This window comes from Monodon monoceros, unplaced genomic scaffold, assembly GCF_005190385.1.
Source record: "Monodon monoceros isolate NGI ecotype Baffin Bay Population unplaced genomic scaffold, NGI_Narwhal_1 Super_Scaffold_4, whole genome shotgun sequence".
In the NCBI taxonomy this organism is placed as follows: Eukaryota; Metazoa; Chordata; class Mammalia; order Artiodactyla; family Monodontidae; genus Monodon; species Monodon monoceros.
Genome location: NW_021703781.1, coordinates 20,970,490 through 20,990,816, shown reverse-complemented (window position 1 = coordinate 20,990,816; position 20,327 = coordinate 20,970,490). Strand labels below are relative to the sequence as shown.

The window sequence follows — 20,327 nt, the reverse complement described above, 5'->3', positions numbered from 1 at the left end:
AGGGAAAAAAACATAAAAAACACAAACGCATGGAGGCTAAACAATACGTTACTAAATAGGATCACTGAAGAAATCAAACAGGAAATCAAAAAATACCTAGAGACAAATTACAACGAAAACATGATGATCCAAAACCTACGTGACCTATGGGATGCAGCAAAAGCAGTTCTAAGAGGGAAAAAGAAACAAGAAAAATCTCAAATAAACAATCTAACCTTACACCTAAAGGAACTAGAGAAAGAAGAACAAATAAAACTCAAAGTTAGTAGAAGGAAAGAAATCATAAAAATCAGAGCAGAAATAAATGAAATAGAAACAAAGAAAACAATAGCAAAGATCAATAAAACTAAAAGCTGGGTCTTTGAGAAGATAAACAAAATTGATAAACCATTAGCCAGACTCATCAAGAAAAGGAGGGAGAGGACTCAAATCAATAAAATTAGAAATGAAATAGGAGAAGTTAAAACAGACACCAGAGAAATACAAAGCATCCTAAGAGACTACTACAAGCGACTCTATGCCAACAAAATGGACAACCTGGAAGAAATGGACACATTCTTAGAAAAGCACAACGTTCCGAGACTGAACCAGGAAGAGACAGAAAATATGAACAGGCCAATCACAAACACTGAAATTGAAACTGTGATTAAAAATCTTCCAACAAACAAAAGCCCAGGACCAGATGGCTTCACAGGCGAATTCTGTCAAACATTTAGAGAAGCGCTAACACCCGTCCTTCTCAAACTCTTTCAAAAAACTGCAGAGGAAGGAACACTCCCAAACTCATTCTATGAGGCCACCATCACCCTGATACCAAAACCAGACAAAGATAATACAAAAAAATTACAGACCAATATCACTGATGAACATAGACACAAAAATCCTCAACAAAATACTAGCAAACAGAGTCCAACAACATATTAAAAGGATCATACACCATGATCAAGTGGGATTTATCCCAGGGATGCAAGGACTCTTCAATATAAGCAAATCAATCAATGTGATACACCATATTAACAAACTGAAGAATAAAAACCATATGATCATCTCAGTAGATGCAGAAAAAGCTTTTGACAAAATTCAACACTCATTTACGATAAAAGCTCTCCAGAAAGTGGGCATAGAGGGAACCTACCTCAACATAATAAAGGCCATATACGACAAACCCACAGCAAACATCATTCTCAATGGTGAAAACCTGAAAGCATCTCCTCTAATATCAGGAACAAGACAAGGACGTCCATTCTCACCGCTATTACTCAACACAGTTTTAGAAATCCTAGCCATGGCAATCAGAGAAGAAAAAGAAACAAAAGGAATACAAGTGGAAAAGAAGAAGTAAAACTGTCACTGTTTGCAGATGACATGATACTATACATAGAGAATCCTAAAGATGCCACCAGAAAACTACTAGACCCAATCAATGAATTTGGTAAGGTTGCAGGATACAAAATTAACGCACAGAAATCTCGTGCATTCCTGTACACTAATGATGAAAAATCTGAAAGAGAAATTAAGGAAACACTCTCATATACCATTGCAGCAAAAGGAAAAAAATACCTAGGAGTAAACCTACCTAAGGAGACAAAAGACCTGTATGCAGAAAACTATAAGACACTGATGAAAGAAATTAAAGATGATACAAATAGAGGGAGAGATATACCATGTTTTTGGATTGGAAGAGTCAATATTGTGAAAATGACTATACTACCCAAAGCAATCTATAGATTCAATGCAATCCCTGTCAAATTACCAATGGCATTTTTTTACAGAACTAGAACAAAAAATCTTAAAATCTGTATGGAGACACAAAAGACCCCGAATAGCCAAAGCAGTCTTGAGGGAAAAAAACGGAGCTGGAGGAATCAGACTCCCTGACTTCAGACTATACTACAAAGCTACACTAATCAAGACAATAATGGTATGGCACAAAAACAGAACTATAGATCAGTGGAACGGGATAGAAAGCCCAGAGATAAACCCATGCACCTATGGTCAACTAATCTATGACAAAGGAGGCAAGGACATACAATGGAGAAAAGACAGTCTCTTCAATAACTGGTGCTGGGAAAACTGGACAGCTACATGTAAAAGAATGAAATTAGAACACTCCCTAATACCATACACAAAAATAAACTCAAAATGGACCTAAATGTTAAGACTGGACACTATAAAAGTCTTAGAGGAAAACACAGGAAGAACACTCTGTGACATAAATCACAGCAAGATCTTTTTTGATCCACCTCCTAGAGTAATGGAAATAAAAACAAAAATAAACAAATGGGACCTAATGAAACTTAAAAGCTTTTGCAAAGCAACGGAAACTGCAAACAAGATGAAAAGACAACCCTCAGAATGGGAGAAAATATTTGCAAACGAATCAACAGACAAAGGATTAATCTCCAAAATATATAAATAGCTCACGCAGCTCAATATTAAGAAAACAAACAACCCAATCCAAAAATGGGCAGAAGACCTAAATAGACATTTCTTCAAAGAAGACATACAGGTGGCCAAGAAACACATGAAAAGCTGCTCAACATCACTAATTATTAGAGAAATGCAAATCAAAACTACAATGAGGTATCACATCACACCAGTTAGAATGGGCAACATCAGAAAATCTACAAACAACAAATGCTGGAGAGGGTGTGGACAAAAGGGAACCCTCTTGCACTGTTGGTGGGAATGTAAATTGAGACTGCCGCTATGGAGAACAGTATGTGGGTTCCTTAAAAAACTAAAAATAGAATTAACATATGACCTAGCAATCCCACTACTGGGCATATACCCAGAGAAAACCATAATTCAAAAAGACACATGGGGGCTTCCCTGGTGGCGCAGTGGTTGAGAGTTCGCCTGCTGATGCAGGGGACACGGGTTCGTGTCCCGGTCCAGGAAGATCCCACATGCCGCGGAGCGGCTGGGCCCATGAGCCATGGCCGCTGAGCCCGCGCGTCCGGAGCCTGTGCTCCACAACAGGAGGCCACAACAGTGAGACACCCGCGTACTGCAAATAAAAAAAAAATAAAAGAAAAAGACACATGCACCCCAATGTTCACTGCAGCACTATTTACAATAGCCAGGTCATGGAAGCAACCTAAATGCCCACCGACAGACAAATGGATAAAGAAGATGTGGTACATATATTCAATGGAATATTACTCAGCCATATAAAGGACCGAAATTGGGTCATTTGTAGAGACGTGGATGGATCTAGAGACTGTCATACAGAGTGAAGTAAGTCAGAAAGAGAAAAACAAATATTGTAATATTAACACATATATGTGGAACCTAGAAAAATGGCACAGATGAACCGGTTTGCAGGGCAGACATAGAGACACAGATGGAGAGAACAAACGTATGGACACCAAGGGGGGAAAGTGGCGGTGGTGGGGTGGTGGTGTGATGAATTGGGAGACTGGGATTGACATATATACACTAATATGTATAAAATGGATAACTAATAAGAACCTGCTATATAAAAAAATAAAATTAAACTAAAAAAATAAAATTAATTCAAAATGGATCAAAGACCTCAATGTAAGAGCTAAAACCATAAAATTCTTAGAAGAAAAGCTTCATAACGTTGCATTTAGCAATGACTTCTTGGATATGACACCAAAAGCACAGGAAACAAGAAAAAACAGACAAACTGATTTTCATCAAAATTAAAAATTTTTGCATGAAAGGACACTATCAATAGAGTAAAAAGGCAACCCACTGAACTATCACGTATCTAACAAGGGATTGATATCCAGAATATATAAAGAGTTCCTACAACTCAACAATAACAAAACAACGCAAATCAAAAATGGGCAAAGAATTCAGATAGGAATTTCTCCAAGAAAGATACAAAAATGGCCATAAAACAAATGAAACAATGTTCAACATCACTAGTCGGTGGTTGGAAATTCAAATCAACACCACAGTGAGATGTCACTTCATACCTACTAGGAAGGCTATTATCAAAAAAAAAAAAAAAAAAAAACAGAAAACAACAAGTGTTGGCAAGAATGTGGAGGAATTGGAACCCTTGTGCTTTGCTGGCAGGAATGTATAAGGTGCAGCTGCTGTGGAAAACAATATGGCAGTTCCTCAAAATTTAAACAGTGAATTACCAGTTGATCCAGTGATTCCACTTCTGGAATTGAAAGCAAAGACTCAAACAGATATGTGTACACCCATGTTCACAGCAGCGTGATTCACAGTAGCCCAAAGGTGAAGACAACGTAAGTGCCCACGGACAGATGAATGGATAAACAAACTGTGGTCGATACTTACAATGGAATGCTACTCAGCCTTTTAAAAATGCAAATTGTGACACGTGCTACACCACGGATGAAACTGGACGCTATTATGCTAAGTGCAATAAACCAGTCACAAAAGGACAAACGCTGTATGATTCTCCTCACATGAGGTACGTAAAATAGTCAAATTCATAGAGATAGAAAGCGGAATGGTGGCTGCCAGGGGCTGGGGGAGGGGAGATGGGCAGTTAGTGTTTAATGGATACGGTCAATTTGGCCTAAGGAAAAAGTTCTGGAGATGGTGGTGATGGTTGCACAATAATGTGAATGTACTTAATGCCACAGAGCTGTACACTGAAAAATGGTTAAAATGGTAAATTTTGTGTTATGTACGTTTTACCACAATAAGAAATTAAAAAGAAAAGAATCAGTGAATCAGCCAGAAGAAGGAAGAGAGAAGTGGTCCAGGGCAAGGGAAAAGCATATGCAAAGGCCCAGAAGCTGAAAGCGCTTGGTGAGTTTGAGGAGCTGCATGGAGGCCAGGGTGTCAGGACAGTAGGGAGGGCAGGGAAGGGGCACTGGCCAGGCCGGCCAGGTAGGCAGGAGTCGACCACAACACCGACACCGGGCAGCCACGTGCCAACTCTGAGTTCCACTTGCCCCATGTGTAAGACGGGGACACTGCCACCTACTTACAGGGTGTCAGGGAACATGACATGAGGCACATGAGGTGCAAATACATGGATGGCTAAATGTGAGACGTTAGCACTGTCCATCCAGTGCCCTGAATTGAAATGGGGGTGGGGTGGGGTGGTCCAGGGCCCGGCACCAGGGTCACCAACCGCAGCTGGGTCCCAGGTGCCCGTGAGGTGGTCGTCAGTGTTACCCAGACAAGATGGTGGCCAGGAGCCCAGCAGCAGGGCCAGGAGGAGTGGGGGGGATCCGCCCCCTCTTCTCCAAACACCATCTGCCAGGGCCCAGAGCCAAGCTACCCTGTGCCCTGTTTGCTCATCTGTGAAATGGGGACAGGGAAGGACTGATACGATGAGGTAGAATAAGGTAATGGCCTTAGGAGGAGCTTTGAAGATCTCCCCCCAACCTGCCAGCAAGACTCACCCCTCCCCTCCCCCAGGTGTCCCCTGGGGACCCCACGGGGCATGCTCACCTCAAACTCGCCCTTGGTGAACTTGGCATCGGGCACACTCACGAGCTCCTCCTCGCCCACCTCGGGGAAGCCCTAAGGGAGGACAGCTGCTGGGACCGGAAGCATGGCTACCAGACCGCACCCTCCCCCAGCTCTGCCCACAGCTGGAGCCCGTGCCGGGGGTCTGCCAGCCCACGCGCCGTCTCTCCAGGGCTGATGAGAGGGGGCTCTGGGACCACACCTTCCTGCCACAGCCAGGGTCCCCAGGGACCAAATGCCCACCCTGCCTGGGCAGAGCCCTGTCCTCACACAGGAGGCCACACATACTCGGATGTGCCAGAAGGCAAGCACGGCCACCACCATGGCGGTCGTGGTCCGGCCCTGGCCGCTGAGGCAGCTGAACACGAAGCCGGAACCCGGGTCCTTGGCGAGGGCAGCCTGCAGGGTCCCCAGCAGCCGGTCAAAATCCTGCACAGGAAGACCGAGGTCTGAGTCAGTGGGTACTCCCAGCTGCACAGACTCCCAAGATGGCCCATCCCTCCCAATGGCAACCCCGGCAGCTGTCCTGGGAGTGTCTGCCCGGAGCCTGGCTGTGTCAGGCTCACAACCTTGTATGCACATACACTCAGCTCACTGCAGTACACACAAGACCACGTGCACGTAAACAGCCACATTCCCATATAACCAGGCACTAGACGTATGAGCAGACACGGGCACACACCTGAGGTTCCTGGTGCCCACCATCTGCCAGGTAGAACAAGCACATTCCTATGTGCTGCGCCCCCGGGCTGCATGTGGGCCCCGCCCCCCACAACTGCCCACCTGAGGTGGACCCAACCCAGATCCCAGTTTGAGGGCAGTCCCAACCTCAGCCAATCACTGCAGCGTGAGACCACCAGAGGGCAACAAACTACGGGCAGCCAGACCCACAGAGCAAAGTGAGGGGGCCATACAAGCCCCGTCACCACCCGTCTCACAGACAGACAGACACAGGCGCATCACCCAAAGAACTGACACATCACGCAGGCACACAGCGACCCCACACAATACATGCCAGGCACACACACCACACAAACCTTAAAGACCCACAGACCGTACAGACATTCACGGGCATAAACCTACAGATACCACATGCACACAGAACTCCCTCAGTCACACACAGCATTTCCCAGCACCCTCCTCCACAAACCCCCTACACACACACCACACAGCTCCCCACCAGACACGCTCTCCACGCGTCCCACAGTAAAGACAAGTGGCGCAGCACAGCCTCCAGAGACACAGACACACCACACACACTCTCCACAACCACACCCACTCTGAACACACACAGACATGCTCACCCACCCCACACATACCTACAACACATAATACACACACAAACAGGCACGCGCACGCACGCAAACACGAAGCTTGGCAGGCATGTGAATAAACCACCTAGGCTGACCTGAAACCCTGCAGAACAAGCTCTTAGTCCCTCTGGGGAGCTGTGCCCACAGCCAAGGCCCAGGCCTGAGGGAGGCGGGGGGGCGTCCTCTCCCTCCCCAGAGGCCTCAGCCACGCAGCCCCCTCACCTCCTCGCGGGGGGCACAGAAGTCTGGCATGGGGACGCGGTGGTAGGTAAGGCCGGGGCAGGCCCCACGGTGCTGGCTGAAGACCTCCTGTGTCGTGAGGCATGTCTGGAACCTGCGGGTCCGTGGGCCCTGGGTGCCTGCGGGAGGCATGCTCAGGTGGGCCTTCAGCTGGGTCTCCAGGTTCTAGGGGAGGGTGGGACAGAGGGCTCAGGCCACGCGGCAGCCCCCAGGCCAGCCCTGAAAGACCAGCACCTCTGCGGCCAGGACAGTCCTGGCTTCCGGGCCCATCCCTCCCCCTTCTCAAGCCTCAAGGTTTATAACCAGACCCAGGGCTGCAAGGGAGTCCTGAGTCAGCCACTCCCTGAGACCGCTCCTCTCGGGGCCTCAGTTTCTTCATCTGTACAAAAGGAGCACAGACGCTTCTGAAGACCCTTTCAGGCCAAGTCCCCAGAAGGCCTCCAAGGCAGGGGTGCGTACAAGGCAGGAGGGCCTCACCTCCACCTGGCTAGGGGCCGTGGGGGGCCCAGGCCACCGCAGGCTGTGGGTGCGCCCGTCACACTCCAGCACAGCCTCCTCTCTCAGGTTGACCCACACGACCTGCTGCAGCTTCCTCTTAGTGTCGGTCAAGTAGGCCAAGATACTCCCCAGGGCCTGGGGGGACAGATGGCCGTCAGTGAAAGAGCTCAACCCCCCTTCTCCTCACCCCACAAGTGGGCCCCCTGGCTGGTCACCTTGGCACTGGGCTGGGCCGTGCCATAGATGGGCAAACGGGGCACCCGCCGAAAGTTGGCCACGTCCATCTCTCTGACGGTGCTGAGTGCGTCCGGGGAGACGAGGTCATCTGCCCCCTGTTGGGAGAGAAGCAAGCCTGGGACCCTCAGCGGCCGACTGAGGTTCAGAACCTGGCCCCAGGTGGGCATGGGGAGCGGGGGGTGAGACCAGCACTTGACAGTTCAGAAAGCACTTCTGCACACTTGGAGCCTCATAACCACCCTGGCAAGGGCAAGTGCAACGGTGCCCACTCTCCAGATTAGGAAGCTGAGGCTCAAAGATGAGAGGCTGGTGGCAAAGATACCAGAACCAGGTCTCCTGACTCCCAGCCCAGAGCGCTTGGGGTTCAGAATGAGGAGTGGGTACTGGAACGTAGCCAGAGCTGCAAATGCTTCTTAGGGCCTGAGAATGGCCCCATTTTGTTCACAGGAGGATCCCATCACCGCACGGGCCATCCACCCTTTGCTTCCTGTGAGGGCAATGCTTAGCCCAACCCCACAGGAACCAAGGCTGTAATCAACCCCGGGGCCAGCCCACACCCACGCCCACTTCCCCAGCCAGCCAGGCACACTCACCAGGGAGCCGGTGGTGATGAGGTCCCCAGGGGCCACAGGCCCCGCTGAGCTTAGTGTCACAGGCAGGCGGTACAGTTCGGGATGGGCACACAGCCAGCGGCTGAAACTGAGGGCAAAAGCCAACGGGTACTGCAGCCCGAGGCAGAGAGAGACGGGAGCTCAGGGTCACATGGCCATCCCAAACTCTCCCTGCCTGCCCTCTGGTCGGGGGACCCCAAGAGATACCCATCACGGCCCAGAGCAGGGATGAGGGGCTGGGGAGAGAGGACCAGGATATCCGAAGCGAGATCCCTCCAGGCCCCGATGCCCTGGCTAAGGGTTCAGAGATGGGCCCAGAGGAAAGAGACGTGGGGCCTCCCTTTGCCTGACCTGCTCGGGGACCATCCCTCTATCTGGGTCTCTCCTTGCCTCCCCCAAACCCGCCTTCCTCTGGAACCAACACACATGTCCCCACTCCCCTCCCCGGCTCCACAGGGGTCCCCATCAACCCCATGCCAGCCACTGGGTGGGGAGTCTGGAGGGGCCCCAGGAGAAAGGGGGATGGGTCCGCTCATCCCCCTGCCCCACCTGTTCATGGAGATAGTAGTTAAACAGGACCAGGTAGAAGTATCGCTCCAGGCTCCGCAGCGCCCTCTGCCGGACACCGCGCTGGCTGCCGCTTTCCTGAGAGGAAGGGACCAGGAAGGAGGGCGGGCAGTAAAGATGGGGCTGCTAAGCCACCCATCCCCATCCCCAGAAGGGCAGGAGTTAAGCCTCAGAAATTCCCATTAGACAATCTACCCCCACCCTTCATAACCCTGTTTCGCCAGGTTGGAAGTTCTTCCAACCCTATCCCATTTGCTGTGGTTTATCCATGGTGCAGGAAGAGCTACTGGTGACCCCAGGAGGCACTACAGCTCTCGGTGAGGCTCTGTGCCCAGAGACAGGCTGGGCCTCGCCGCTTTGCTCCGATGCCACCCACCATGCAGGGTCGCCCACAATCCGTGTTGAAGCAGCAAGTGTATAAACACCCTTCCCTGAACCAGAGGCCCTCGCTTAAGAGCTGCGACCCTCCCCACCCCAGCGTCCTCTGGGCAGGGGGCTGTCACAGAAAATTCCAAGGGTCCCTCTCTTCACCTTCGGATCTCAGGCTTCCCCTGCTGAGTCAGCACCACCTTCTAGAGGGCAAGTGAGGTTCGTACAGGCCCGAGAAAAAGGTCATGCCCTTGGATGAAATTTAACCCCCCATCTTTGGGAATCCAGGCCAGAGATCAGCAAACTTTTATTTCTATAAAAGGCCAGACAGTAAATTTTCTAGGCTTGTGGGCGACACGATCTGCCTTGCAACAGCTGGACTCTGTCACGGCGGCATAAGAGAGCCAGAGACGGTACATAAATGGATGGGCAAGACCTCGTTCCAACAAAACTTATTTATCAAAACAGGTGGTGGGTTGGATTTGGCCCGTGGGCCATCGTCTGTCAACCCCTAATCTAGACCTTATAAGGGGAAAAATCCTAAATACACAAAAGCCTCATCTTCATGAAGTAGTTCAATGCGAAGTACTTACTTTGACCCCACTGCACAACTAGATGGGGCCTGAGGATCACAGCAGGTGACGGCCAGGAGGAACACCTGCTCTGCCAGGCGCCCTTCTGAGGCCTTATGACCTGAGCTCACCTAATCCTCACAACAACCCTATGGGGTAGTTATTGTGAGTGGCCTCATTTTACGAGTGGGGAAACTGAGGCACAGAGCAGTGAAGCAGGTTGCCCAGGTCCACACACCTCTAGGTGGCAGAGCCAGGAACAGAAAGAACTCAGGCAATCGGGCCAGAGCTCTGCTCCTAAACTATCGGGCCAATGATGGCTGAGCCTCGCAATGGCTTTGGTTCCACAGCCAGTAAACCTCAACAACGATAAGCAGGTATGACATGGAAGAGATGGGGTTACGTGAAATAAGCAGGACATGGACGTGCCCTAGGCAACCTACAAAAGAACATCAGAGATATGAAAACTGAAGGAAGGCAGCCAAAATGCTCACGGCAGCTGGGCTTGGATGACGGGCAGTTTTATTCCTTCTCTAATTTCTCAATTTTCTATGATATAATATTGCTTTTAAAACACTTTTTTAAGTGTTAAAGAAGAAAAAGACTCTGCGGGCTTTAGATTCTTTCCATGCGCTGTGTGCGAACAAGCCAACCTCCTCTCCCCAGAGCACAGGGACAGGCCTGCTGAGACAGCCCAGAGCCCATCACTCTTGCAGAATCAGCGGCTGGACCAAACCTTGGCCTTCCCAAAGAACAGCGAGGGTTTTTATTTGCGGGGGGAGCCGGGAGCAGCCTGGGAAGTATCTGGAGCCAGAGGCCCCCAGCACCTTGCCAGCAGCCCCTTCCTCCATCCTGTTTATTCTGCAGCAAGGGGTCCTGGTCAGGGAAAGTAAACTTCCTCTCTTCCTGCAGGCCCAGCTCCCCATCTCCCCTTCCTCTGAAAACTGCTCTGCTCATGGGAGAAGCAGCAATTAGGAAAAGCCAGTCTGAAGGGGGCCAGTCAACAGGCCCAACCAAACAAGGCTGCCGGGCTCAGGCAAAAGCAGCGGCTCTCGATGCCTCACCTGAGCCGGGGTCTCCGGCGGGCTGCCTTCCAGCTCCCTCCGGTGTTCCAGGACCACTTCCTTCAGGTCGTGCAACTCTGCACAGGCGGTGATGGCTCTGTCCACCTGGTGCCAGAGACCAGGGCAGGGAAGAGGGGACGGCAGCAGGGATGGAGCAGGGCCATGGAAAGATGGCAGGAGGTAGAAGAGAAGAGAGGGGGAAAGAGAATGACTGGCCAGGAAGGGAAGGAGCGGGCAGGGGAGGAAGAGGCCCCCCAGTGAGGGGAGCGAGTGCCCCTCCACGGCCCCGCCCCCAGCTCCTTGCCCAGCCCCCTAGCTCACCTCCTCCACCATCCTCCTCCCCTGGGGCACCACGTGGAGAAAGCTCTGGACCACCTGGAGCTGCTCCATGGGCAGTGGCTTGGTCTTTGTAGGGGCAGCCCTGACAGGGAGGGGCAGTAGCCTCGTCAGCGCCCCCGCAGGCCTGGAGGACGCCCCGCTGTCGACACCCTCCCATTCACCTGGCCGATGAGAGGCACCGGACTACATGCTCCAAGTTTTCCTTCCAGATCAGTTGGGGAGACAAGAGGCGTTTGTTCCACTGGGGAAACTGGGGCCCAGAAGGGCCAAGTGACTTTCTCCAGGTCAGCCAGTGAAGTCTGCAGCAAACTGGGAAGTGAACCCCAGCTGCCCAACTTCCAGCTGTAGCTCTGGGCTTCTGACGTGTCCCCGGCAACGTGGGGCAGCCCCGCCCTCCCCTCTCCTTATCCCCACAGTCCCCTGGGGCACTGGGTCCCACTAGCCACTCACTCCGGCCTCGAGGCAGTCCCACTGTGGTGAAGCAGGATGAGGGTGCCCAGAACCATGCCCAGGTTGGTCCTGCCCACGCCCGTCTGGCAGCTGAAGAGGAGAGCAGGGGGAGGCCCATGGGCCTCTCGGAGCAGCAGCAGGCTGGGGGTCTCCTGGGGAAGGGCCATGAAGAGCAGGTAACAGCGTGACCAGAAAGCCCTCGGCTGAGGACCAAATTGGGGCTGGGGAATCATGACATGGGCCGCCCAGCCCCACGGCCCGATCTGCTCCACCTGCCCCAGGAGCACAGGCCCTGCCTCCTTCCCAGGGCCCTGGAGCTGAGAACTACTCAGAGGGGACAGGGCCACAGTTACTCTTTGTGAGAGGCAAATTAAATAAGGTGACCTCCCAAGGGGGTTGGGACAGAAACACCGATACTCAGGAGATATCAGCGGAAGCCTGGAAGGTAAGAATTTTTAGTTCCAATATAGAAATGAGGAACTTGAGGCCTAGAAGTTAGGAGGTCTGTCCAGGATCACACAGCAAGTTAGCAGCCAAGCCACAGCCAGAGTCCAGTCCTCCAGACGGTCAGCGCTGGGCTCTGTCATTAGAGAATGTACAAATACACACCCACACCAGACACACACACAGCCCACACACTCACGCCCTCAGCCTTCTTCCAGAAGCCACACCCACCAGGGCATCTCCATGGAGACGGGGCCTTGACACAGACCCACTCTCCAAGCACCTGCCCACCCTCCATGCTCCCAGCACCCCTCTTGCCCCCACTTACCCGGAGGACACTGATAAAGGCATCAAACTGGGCTTCCAGGGGGGCTCCTTGCTCTGGCAGGGGCAGACGGTGGTACCTGCCGGGTGAGGGGGAGCGGCCCATCAGGCAGGCCACACACGCCGGACCCCCATATTCCCATGGGAGACACAGGCGTGGGGAACTCAGCCCAACCTGCAGATGGTGAGACTGAGGCCGCAGCTGGAGAGCAGGCCTAGAGAGCACCCACACCCAGCACACTGGGGGCCTGTGCAGGCCCTCGGTACCTGTAGGTGGGCCGCAGGAAGAGGGGCCGCTTGTACACCTCCTGGGTCACATGCACATCATCCTCGCCCTTGACGGCCACGGCGTGGGGCTCCCCCCGCAGGTCTTCGGTGTTGTGGTACACGTAGTACTTGTTCTCGCTCAGCTGGGCAAAGTCGTGGATCTAGAGGTGGTAGGGGGTCAGAGGGCCATGATGGACTTTCCTGACTGAGCTCTGGAGTGCCTAGGCCACACCGAGGCCACGGACAGGCTGCTTTCCCTCCAGGGAGAACTACACACCAGAGGTCCTCTCTGTGCCCTGGGAGCCCTGACGGGACCAGGGTGGCCACTGGCCCGAGGGCAGCCACCCATGCCTGAGCTGATATGGCCCACACTGGGGCCAGGCTGGAAGGGCTTGGCCCGGTGGGCAGCAGGAATTGGCTAAACCGCCAGACTGAAGGACAGGAGGAAGCTCGGTCAGCTGGGAGCTAGAGGGGAGGAAGCCTGAGCTGCGGCCTCCGCTCCTGCCCGGGATGTCCCAGGGGAGGTAGGGGACGCCATGACCCCCACACACTATTTACACACCTCTGGGTGCATCAACAGCCTCAGAGACCCTGACAAACCTCCCAGCTGTGAAGGAGGAGGACAGAGGAACCTCAGAAACAGAGGCCCATGGAGAGAAGTGACCCAGCCCAGGCCTCACAGCTCACAGGAGGCTGAACTTGTCCTGGGGCTTTCAGTCTAGAGCTCTTTCTCCTCCACCAGACCCTTTTCTAAATAATGGTGCTGAGTTTGGAGGAGAAAAGCAGGGTGGGAAAGGGGCAGAGGCAAGCAGAGCCGAGAAGAAAAGTCCTTCCCCAGGCTGCCCGGAGCCAGCGATGCAGCAGCCATTCACCCAAGCAGGGCAGAAAAGTGAGCGAGTGTGTGCCAGTAAGAGCAAAGCGGGGCTGGGGCTCAACTCAGCTGTCCAAGGCCTACGAGGGGGGCGGCCTCCCACCCACACCGGTGGCCCTCACCTCCTTCCGGATGGCCAGCTCCAAGCGCTCCACCTGGACCCCGGGTCCGAGGCCCTGGAGGTTCTCGTGAAGACTCTGCTTGTCTCGAGGCGTGTAGGGCACAAAGTCCTCATCATCACGCAGAAACAGCACGGGCTCCTCCCGCACACAGAAGATGACGCACTCCTGCCGGGAACCCAAGGAGGAAGGAGGCATCACCGCTACCCCACCTCGGGGCCTCCGAGCTAGCCGCTCCCCCTCATCGCGGGCCCATCACCCCACTCTGCCCCTGCAACCTGAATCCTACCCCAGAAGCAAAGCTCAGTCCCAATGCCACCGGCTCCTGACCCTCCCTCCTCTCAGGGCCAAGAGCCCTTCATCTGAATCTTGTGGTGTTAACTCCTGCTCTGGATTAACGTTGTCAATGAATACATCTTTCTCCCTTTGTGGACTACGTTCCTTGCAGGTAGAATCATGTCCTTGTCATTTTCACGTCCCCACAATTCCTAGCGCAGAGCCCTAGGTAAATCAAGCGCTTGATAAACATCCGCTGAAGAAGTGAATGCCCACCACCATCACGTAATCATTCATTCACTGAGCACCGTACAGACAGCGGGAGATGTGTGGGCAGGCCCCGCCCTGCAGAACTTGCTGGGAAGGTGGGATCCGTGCTCAGCTAACACCCCCTCCCCACTCTGGTTCACTAAGGCCTCTCCATCTTAACCCAGGTCAAATCACACTCGGCTGCCCGCCATAAGCCCGCGATCACAGTGGCCACTCATCCCCTGTCCTGGAGACACTCAAAGCCCCACCTCCACATCAGGCAGGAGAGAGGAGGCATGTAAAGCAGGTGCGTGGAGTCCAGGGGTCTAGGTTTGTGTCTTGGGACACCACTCAGGGGCTGTGTCACTTATCCTCTCTGGGCCTCAGTTTCCTCCTCTGTAAAATGGGTGAATAACTGCCTCATAGGATTGACATGAGGACCTAAGTGTTAGCTGTGATCATCATCCTGTGGGGTGTATAAGGGGCTTCTGACCTTGGGGCTCCCACGTCCACACAGGACACTGCAATAAACATTTACCCAGAATTTCCCAGTCATGCTGACCACAGTGACCATAATGGCATTGAAGGCCTGGCAGGGCCTGGGCCTGGTCACCAGTCACCCTCCTTATGATATGGCCAGGCCCCTCCAGAGCCTCTGAAGTTGCCCCTCCTGGAAGCCCTTTCCCCAGATTTGGGGGCTAGCCCCTGCATGGGAAATGGCCATGCTTACCCTGTGTCCGTCCTTCTGGAGTTTCTGAAGAACCCGCCTGAATCCTGAGAGGCTGGGCTGCCCCATGCCGAACACAGTGAGCCCGCCCCGCACCTGCCGGAAGTTGGGGGCCCCACAGCTCTGCAAAGTGCCCAGCATGTCCATCTTCTCTGCAACATCCCGCACCAGGAAGTAGCGGCCCTGGCAGGCGGAGAGCCACAGGGGGTCACTCAGATGACTCAGGGACTCTGTCCCAGGCCCCAGGGGATGGGGAGCAGGGAGAGGGGGTGGGGGACATGGTCCTCAAGTTGTCTGCTGACTCGTGGAAAAAGCAGACAAAATACGTGACTATCCGTGATGCCAGGAGGAGTGTCGTACAGTGTGGGAAAAGGAAAGGCAACTCCTCCTGAGGGGGAATCCAAAAAGGCTTCATGCAGGAAGTGGCATCTGAGCCTGGCCTTGAAGAAGGAGAGCAGGGAGAGGTACTCCAGGGACATGAAACAGAAGACCAAAGCTGCCTCTAGGGTGAGCCTGCAGCTCCCCGGGCACACAGCAAACATCTCTCATACCCAGAGGAAGCTCATGGAAAAGGGGCTCGAGTAGGGAGTCACAGCTGGGGCACCAAGAACCAACCAGGAGAAAACTGCTAGCCACTTCCTAGAGGCCTGCGGCTCTGGGAATGGGCAGGTTTCTCCCCTCCCCAGCTGGGGAGGCAGTGACTACAGAGAAAAGAGGAAAACACTACTCAGGGATCAGGTGAAAGCAGGAGGAACCAGAAGACACATTCCTGGGCAAAAAGGAACCATGAGGTCATCTTATCTACCTGTTCACCCATCTACCCGTCCACTGCCACCTCCTACCCGGACCCTCTTTCAACAAATACAGTTTAATCATCATGATTATCATTCATTCATTCATTCGTTCACTATTTATTGAGCACCTACATTATACCCAAGCACTGTTCTAGGGCCTGGGGCTACAGCAGTGAACAAGACACATGAAAAGTCATCTGCCCTTGTAGACTTTACTTTCCAGAGGATATTTAAGACAAAAAAAAAAAAAAAAAAAAGATACAAAGACAGATAGATAGATGTACATGTACATCTACATATCTCTACATTCCAGAGAAGTTCTGAAACTTCAAAAGAGAATGGGATGGAGAGCCTGCAGGGAGCCGTCTGGGGTCCCAGGTCTTTCAGGCTCCCTTCTCTGTTCTCCCTGGTGCTCCGAGAGAGAGGTGTGGGCAGGCTGGGGGCCAGGCAGGGGACAGATGGGGACAGAAGAGCAGGGGGCTCCACAGGGCAGGAGGAACGGGGCTCAGGAAACCAGGGGGTGAGAGGAAGTGGGATCAGGACCCCAGAGGGTGGGGTGAGGCAGTGAAGCAGAGAAGGGGGACAGTGTGGAAAGCAGGAGGAGATTAGGGAGGGAGCCTGTGAGGAAGGAGGGCAAGAGGGTGGGAGAGGCCGCAAGGGGGAGAGAGGGACAGGCCCAACCTCACCTGCACCAGGTAGTGCTCTGGGGTGGCATCTGAGAGCCGGCCCAGCGTGTAATGGGCTTTGAGCAGCTCATCGTGGATCTGGAACTCCTCCTTGCAGTTGTACCTGCCAGGGGCAGAACGGAGACTGAGTCAGGCAACCTCCACGGCCAGTATCCGCTCCACCCTCACCAGGCCTACGGCAGGGCCACCCCGTCCCACCCACGCATTTATGATAGAGGCTGCCCACTGTCCCCCAATAGCCACTCTCTCCTTCTTCCTCAGCAATAGTACCCTGGAATTGTGACTGGGACATCCAGCTGAAGACTACATGTCCCAGCCTCCCTTGCAGCTAGTATGATCATGTGATTCAGTTTGGGCCAATGGGATGTGAGGAGAAGTGATGTGTGCAACTTCTGGGCCATCCCCTTAAAGAGAAGATGTGTGCCCTCTACCCTTCCCTCCTTCTCCCTGTCTAGCATCCAGAAATGATGGCTGATGATGGTGGGGCAACAAGAGAAGAGGAGCCTGACTGATCATGGAGCAGCCAACGTCAGCCTGGAGCACCTCCTGGACTTTTGTGTAGACAGAAGCTTCTGTCTTGTTTAAGGCCTCCTTAAACAAGGCTTAACAAGGACCATCCCAGACGGTCCCTCCATCAGATTGTCTCTGAGAACAACCCCACACTGACAACCCCCAGCACAGTGCAGTGGTTCAGGACCCAGGCTTTGGGGCCACGTGGCCTGGGTATGACTCCAACTCCACTGCTCAGTAACTCCATGGCTTTGGAGTTACTTGCTCTATAGCTCCGTTTCCAGTAATTGCAACCTCCTAAGGGCTGCTGTGAGAAGACAATGCGCCCATGAAGTAAGTGCTTAGCCCAGTGCCTCGAAGGCTGTGATCATTTAGTAATCTAACTACAATTACTAGCAGTAGTTCTGCCTCCACACAGGGCCATTTCAAACAAAACCCACAGCTTTCTGTAGATGCTAAACCAGGCGGAGCGCTGTGCACTCAAGACCCAACAAGCTTCTGTGCTGATTATAACAATGAATAAGACACAGCCTCCCAGTGCTCATGATCTGGGGTCTGAGCCTCTTTACAAAAGGAAAGGCAGGGTGGGGGAATGACTGGGGTGGGGAGCACTAGACAGCAGTCCAGAGACCTGGGCTCCCTCGGCCAGCTCTGCCTCCATCACACGGGACCCGTGGCGAGCAAACCCTTCTGCCTCCCGAGACTCAGTTTCTGTGTCGAGATCAGTTTTCACATCTGATCTAAGAGCTGTCAGATCAGGAGTGAGCAAACCTTTCCTATAAAGGACCAGATAGTAAATACTTCAGGCTTTGTGGGCCACGCAGTCAGCTGCAACCACTCAACTCTGCTGTTGCAGCCTTAAGCGTCTGCTGACAACATGCAAATGAGCGGGGGCGGCAGTGTCCCAACGAACTCTTATTTACCGAAACAGGAGATGGGCCTGAAGGATATGGTTTGCCAGCCGCTGTACTGGATGACCTTCTAAGGTCCCTTGAACCTCAAACAAGCTACAACCCAAGGATCACTGGGTCACGGCTGGCTCCAGGGAGCACACAGTCTCACTTCAGTGGATTTTTGCAGCAGACCGGTGACTGTCCTGAGCCACACCACGCTTAAATATTTTGAATGTCATCCCCACATATCCTGATAAGGAAACTGAGGCCCCGAGAGGGAAAAGTACCTGCCCACGGTCACAGAGCAGGACAGAGGCAGAGCCAGGCCCAGGACATGAGGTTCCAACACCGTGCTCAAGACCCGGACCTAGTTTTGTCATCTGCTAGTCAAAAGACTATATATCAAGTCCCTTTTTTCTTTTTTTAATAAATTTATTTTATTTTTTTTTTATTGCTGGCTGTGTTGGGTCTTCATTGCTTCGTGCAGACTTTCTCTACTTGTGGCGAGCGGGCGCTGCTCTTCGTTGTGGTGCGCAGGCTTCTCATTGCGGTGGCTTCTCTTGTTGTGGAGCACGGGCTCCAGGCACGCGGGCTTCAGTAGTTGTGGCACATGGGCTTCAGTAGTTGTGGCTCGTGGGCTCTAGAGCGCAGGCTCAGTAGCTGTGGCGCACGGGCTTAGTTGCTCCGCAGCATGTGGGATCTTCCCGGACCAGGGCTCGAACCCATGTCCCCTGCATTGGCAGGCAGCTTCTTAACCACTGAGCCACCAGGAAAGCCCTCAACTCCCTTTTATTTAACATCTCTTTTCCTCCCCTTATCATGAGCACAGTAACGTATTATGACTACAATTTTCCTGTCAGGTCTCAAAGGCAGCAGGCCGGATTTATCATTCCCACTCCTCAGGTTTCCTTATACAGAAGGCCCCATCTGCTAAGTCTCTGCCAAATGTCTCTGCATGGAACACATTTAATTCTTAGCTCATCATGTCCCACTTCCTCCATCCTGGAGGGGTCCAGAGGCAGGGAAGCTCGGTGGGCAGATATGATGTAAGACAAGGCTTCCTGACTCACCAGGAGACGGAGCCAATGCCCCTTCTGTCTCCCTGGCCTCAGGCTCCTAGCACCCACTCCTTCCCTGGGCCCACATGACGCATGCAGTGTGTCCAGGTCTCTCAAAATATGGGGCCAGAACAAACCCGCAGCCCCCTCTGGGAATGTCCTTGAAGGGCCTAATTAGGAGAGTTGACCAACAGCTTCCAGCTTTTTCAGCCCGGCCCTTTAATGGCCTGGTGTTAACCTCAGTTTCGAACCATAATTACAGGTTGTGGGGGGGTGAAAAAAAATCGACATTTTACGCAACTAAGAATATAAACTTCCTTTGAAAACATCAGCCAAAAATTACTCTCAAAAGGGTGTCCCCCCCCTCCCCCAGCCACTCTTCCCTCTCCACACTCCCTGGCACTGAGACATGGCAAGTAATATGGGCTAAGAGACCCGCGACAGACGCTGGCTCTGCCACCCACTTCCTGTGTGACTCCAGACAAACTGCTTAACCTCTCTGGGCCTCAGTATCTTCATCTACGAAAGCAGTTTGGAGACGTGAAGTGCTGTATGCCACCACCCCTCCAGGCAGCTCCCCCCAGCCATGTCTTCCGGGGACACGGTCACACTCGTCCTGCCACTCACGTGATCACGACGGGGGCCACCTTGTTGGGGATGATGGACTTGGCCTTACTGTTGTGCAAGCCCGTGGTCTGGAAGGAGTGGACACTGAGTGAGTGCCGACCATCCATCGTGCCACCGTTCTGGAGGCCCTCAAAGGGGGCGCTGGCTGAGACTGTCTGCTGGGCTGTGCTGGCCGTTGTACCCATAGTCTGCCGGCGGCCTCAGGACCCAAGACCTGTGGGGTAAGAGGTCAAGGAGTGGGTAGGAAAAGCCACAGCAGGAAGGGACCCAGCCCACCCACCATCCCTACCCTGTGAACAGATACACAGTCTGAGGCCCATGAGAGGGCCAGCTCACCCTGCAGCTGGAGACAGAGGGAGGGTTTGCTGCCTCCAAGCCGGTGCCCAGCAAAGCACATGTTCGCGGAGCACCTACTGTGTGCCTGGCCCCCTGCTGCTGCCTTGGGGGGAGTTATGGACATGGAGAGTCAAGAAGATGTAGCCCCCGACCCCTTACAGCTTACACTCCCTTAGTGAAGATAAGACAGTTAGGAAGGGGTTAACCATCCCCATCAGGGCAGGACCTAGGGCTCCAAGTAATTGGGTCAGGCCACATGGAGGCCACGCCCTCTAGACTGGGAGAGGGAGGAGGCCTTCACCAGAGGGAGAACCAGACCAGAGGCAGAGGGAAGTCTGGAGACAGATTTGAAGGATTTGGATGGGAACAGGACGCAGGAGGATATTCTAGCCGTGAATGTCACAAAACGAGGCCAGGGAAGTCCAGATTTGGGTGAGTTCTCAGAAGATCAAG

At 53.1% G+C, this 20,327-nt stretch overlaps 1 protein-coding gene across 6 annotated transcripts in view; it reads right to left on the bottom strand.

Moving 5' to 3' along the window:
• PALD1 (phosphatase domain containing paladin 1) overlaps positions 1–20,327 on the bottom strand; it is an 82,440-nt gene that overhangs the window by 25,087 nt on the left and 37,026 nt on the right. For 5 of the 6 annotated variants that reach the window (XR_003797067.1, XM_029245639.1, XM_029245641.1 and 2 more), the window contains exons 2-17: positions 19,539–19,752; positions 16,451–16,553; positions 14,974–15,153; positions 13,722–13,886; positions 12,729–12,889; positions 12,466–12,541; positions 11,694–11,845; positions 11,226–11,325; positions 10,905–11,009; positions 8,882–8,977; positions 8,315–8,443; positions 7,700–7,816; positions 7,464–7,619; positions 6,969–7,151; positions 5,722–5,862; positions 5,416–5,487 (exon numbers count right to left, since the gene is read on the bottom strand). Coding sequence is in view for 5 of the 6 variants with exons in the window: in XM_029245639.1 (XP_029101472.1) it covers positions 5,416–5,487; positions 5,722–5,862; positions 6,969–7,151; positions 7,464–7,619; positions 7,700–7,816; positions 8,315–8,443; positions 8,882–8,977; positions 10,905–11,009; positions 11,226–11,325; positions 11,694–11,845; positions 12,466–12,541; positions 12,729–12,889; positions 13,722–13,886; positions 14,974–15,153; positions 16,451–16,553; positions 19,539–19,723 (2,121 nt within the window). In the remaining variant the exon portion in view is untranslated. Of the gene's footprint in view, positions 1–5,415; positions 5,488–5,721; positions 5,863–6,968; positions 7,152–7,463; positions 7,620–7,699; positions 7,817–8,314; positions 8,444–8,881; positions 8,978–10,904; positions 11,010–11,225; positions 11,326–11,693; positions 11,846–12,465; positions 12,542–12,728; positions 12,890–13,721; positions 13,887–14,973; positions 15,154–16,450; positions 16,554–19,538; positions 19,753–20,327 lie in introns of those variants that run through there. The other variant, XM_029245642.1, reaches the window with a different exon arrangement.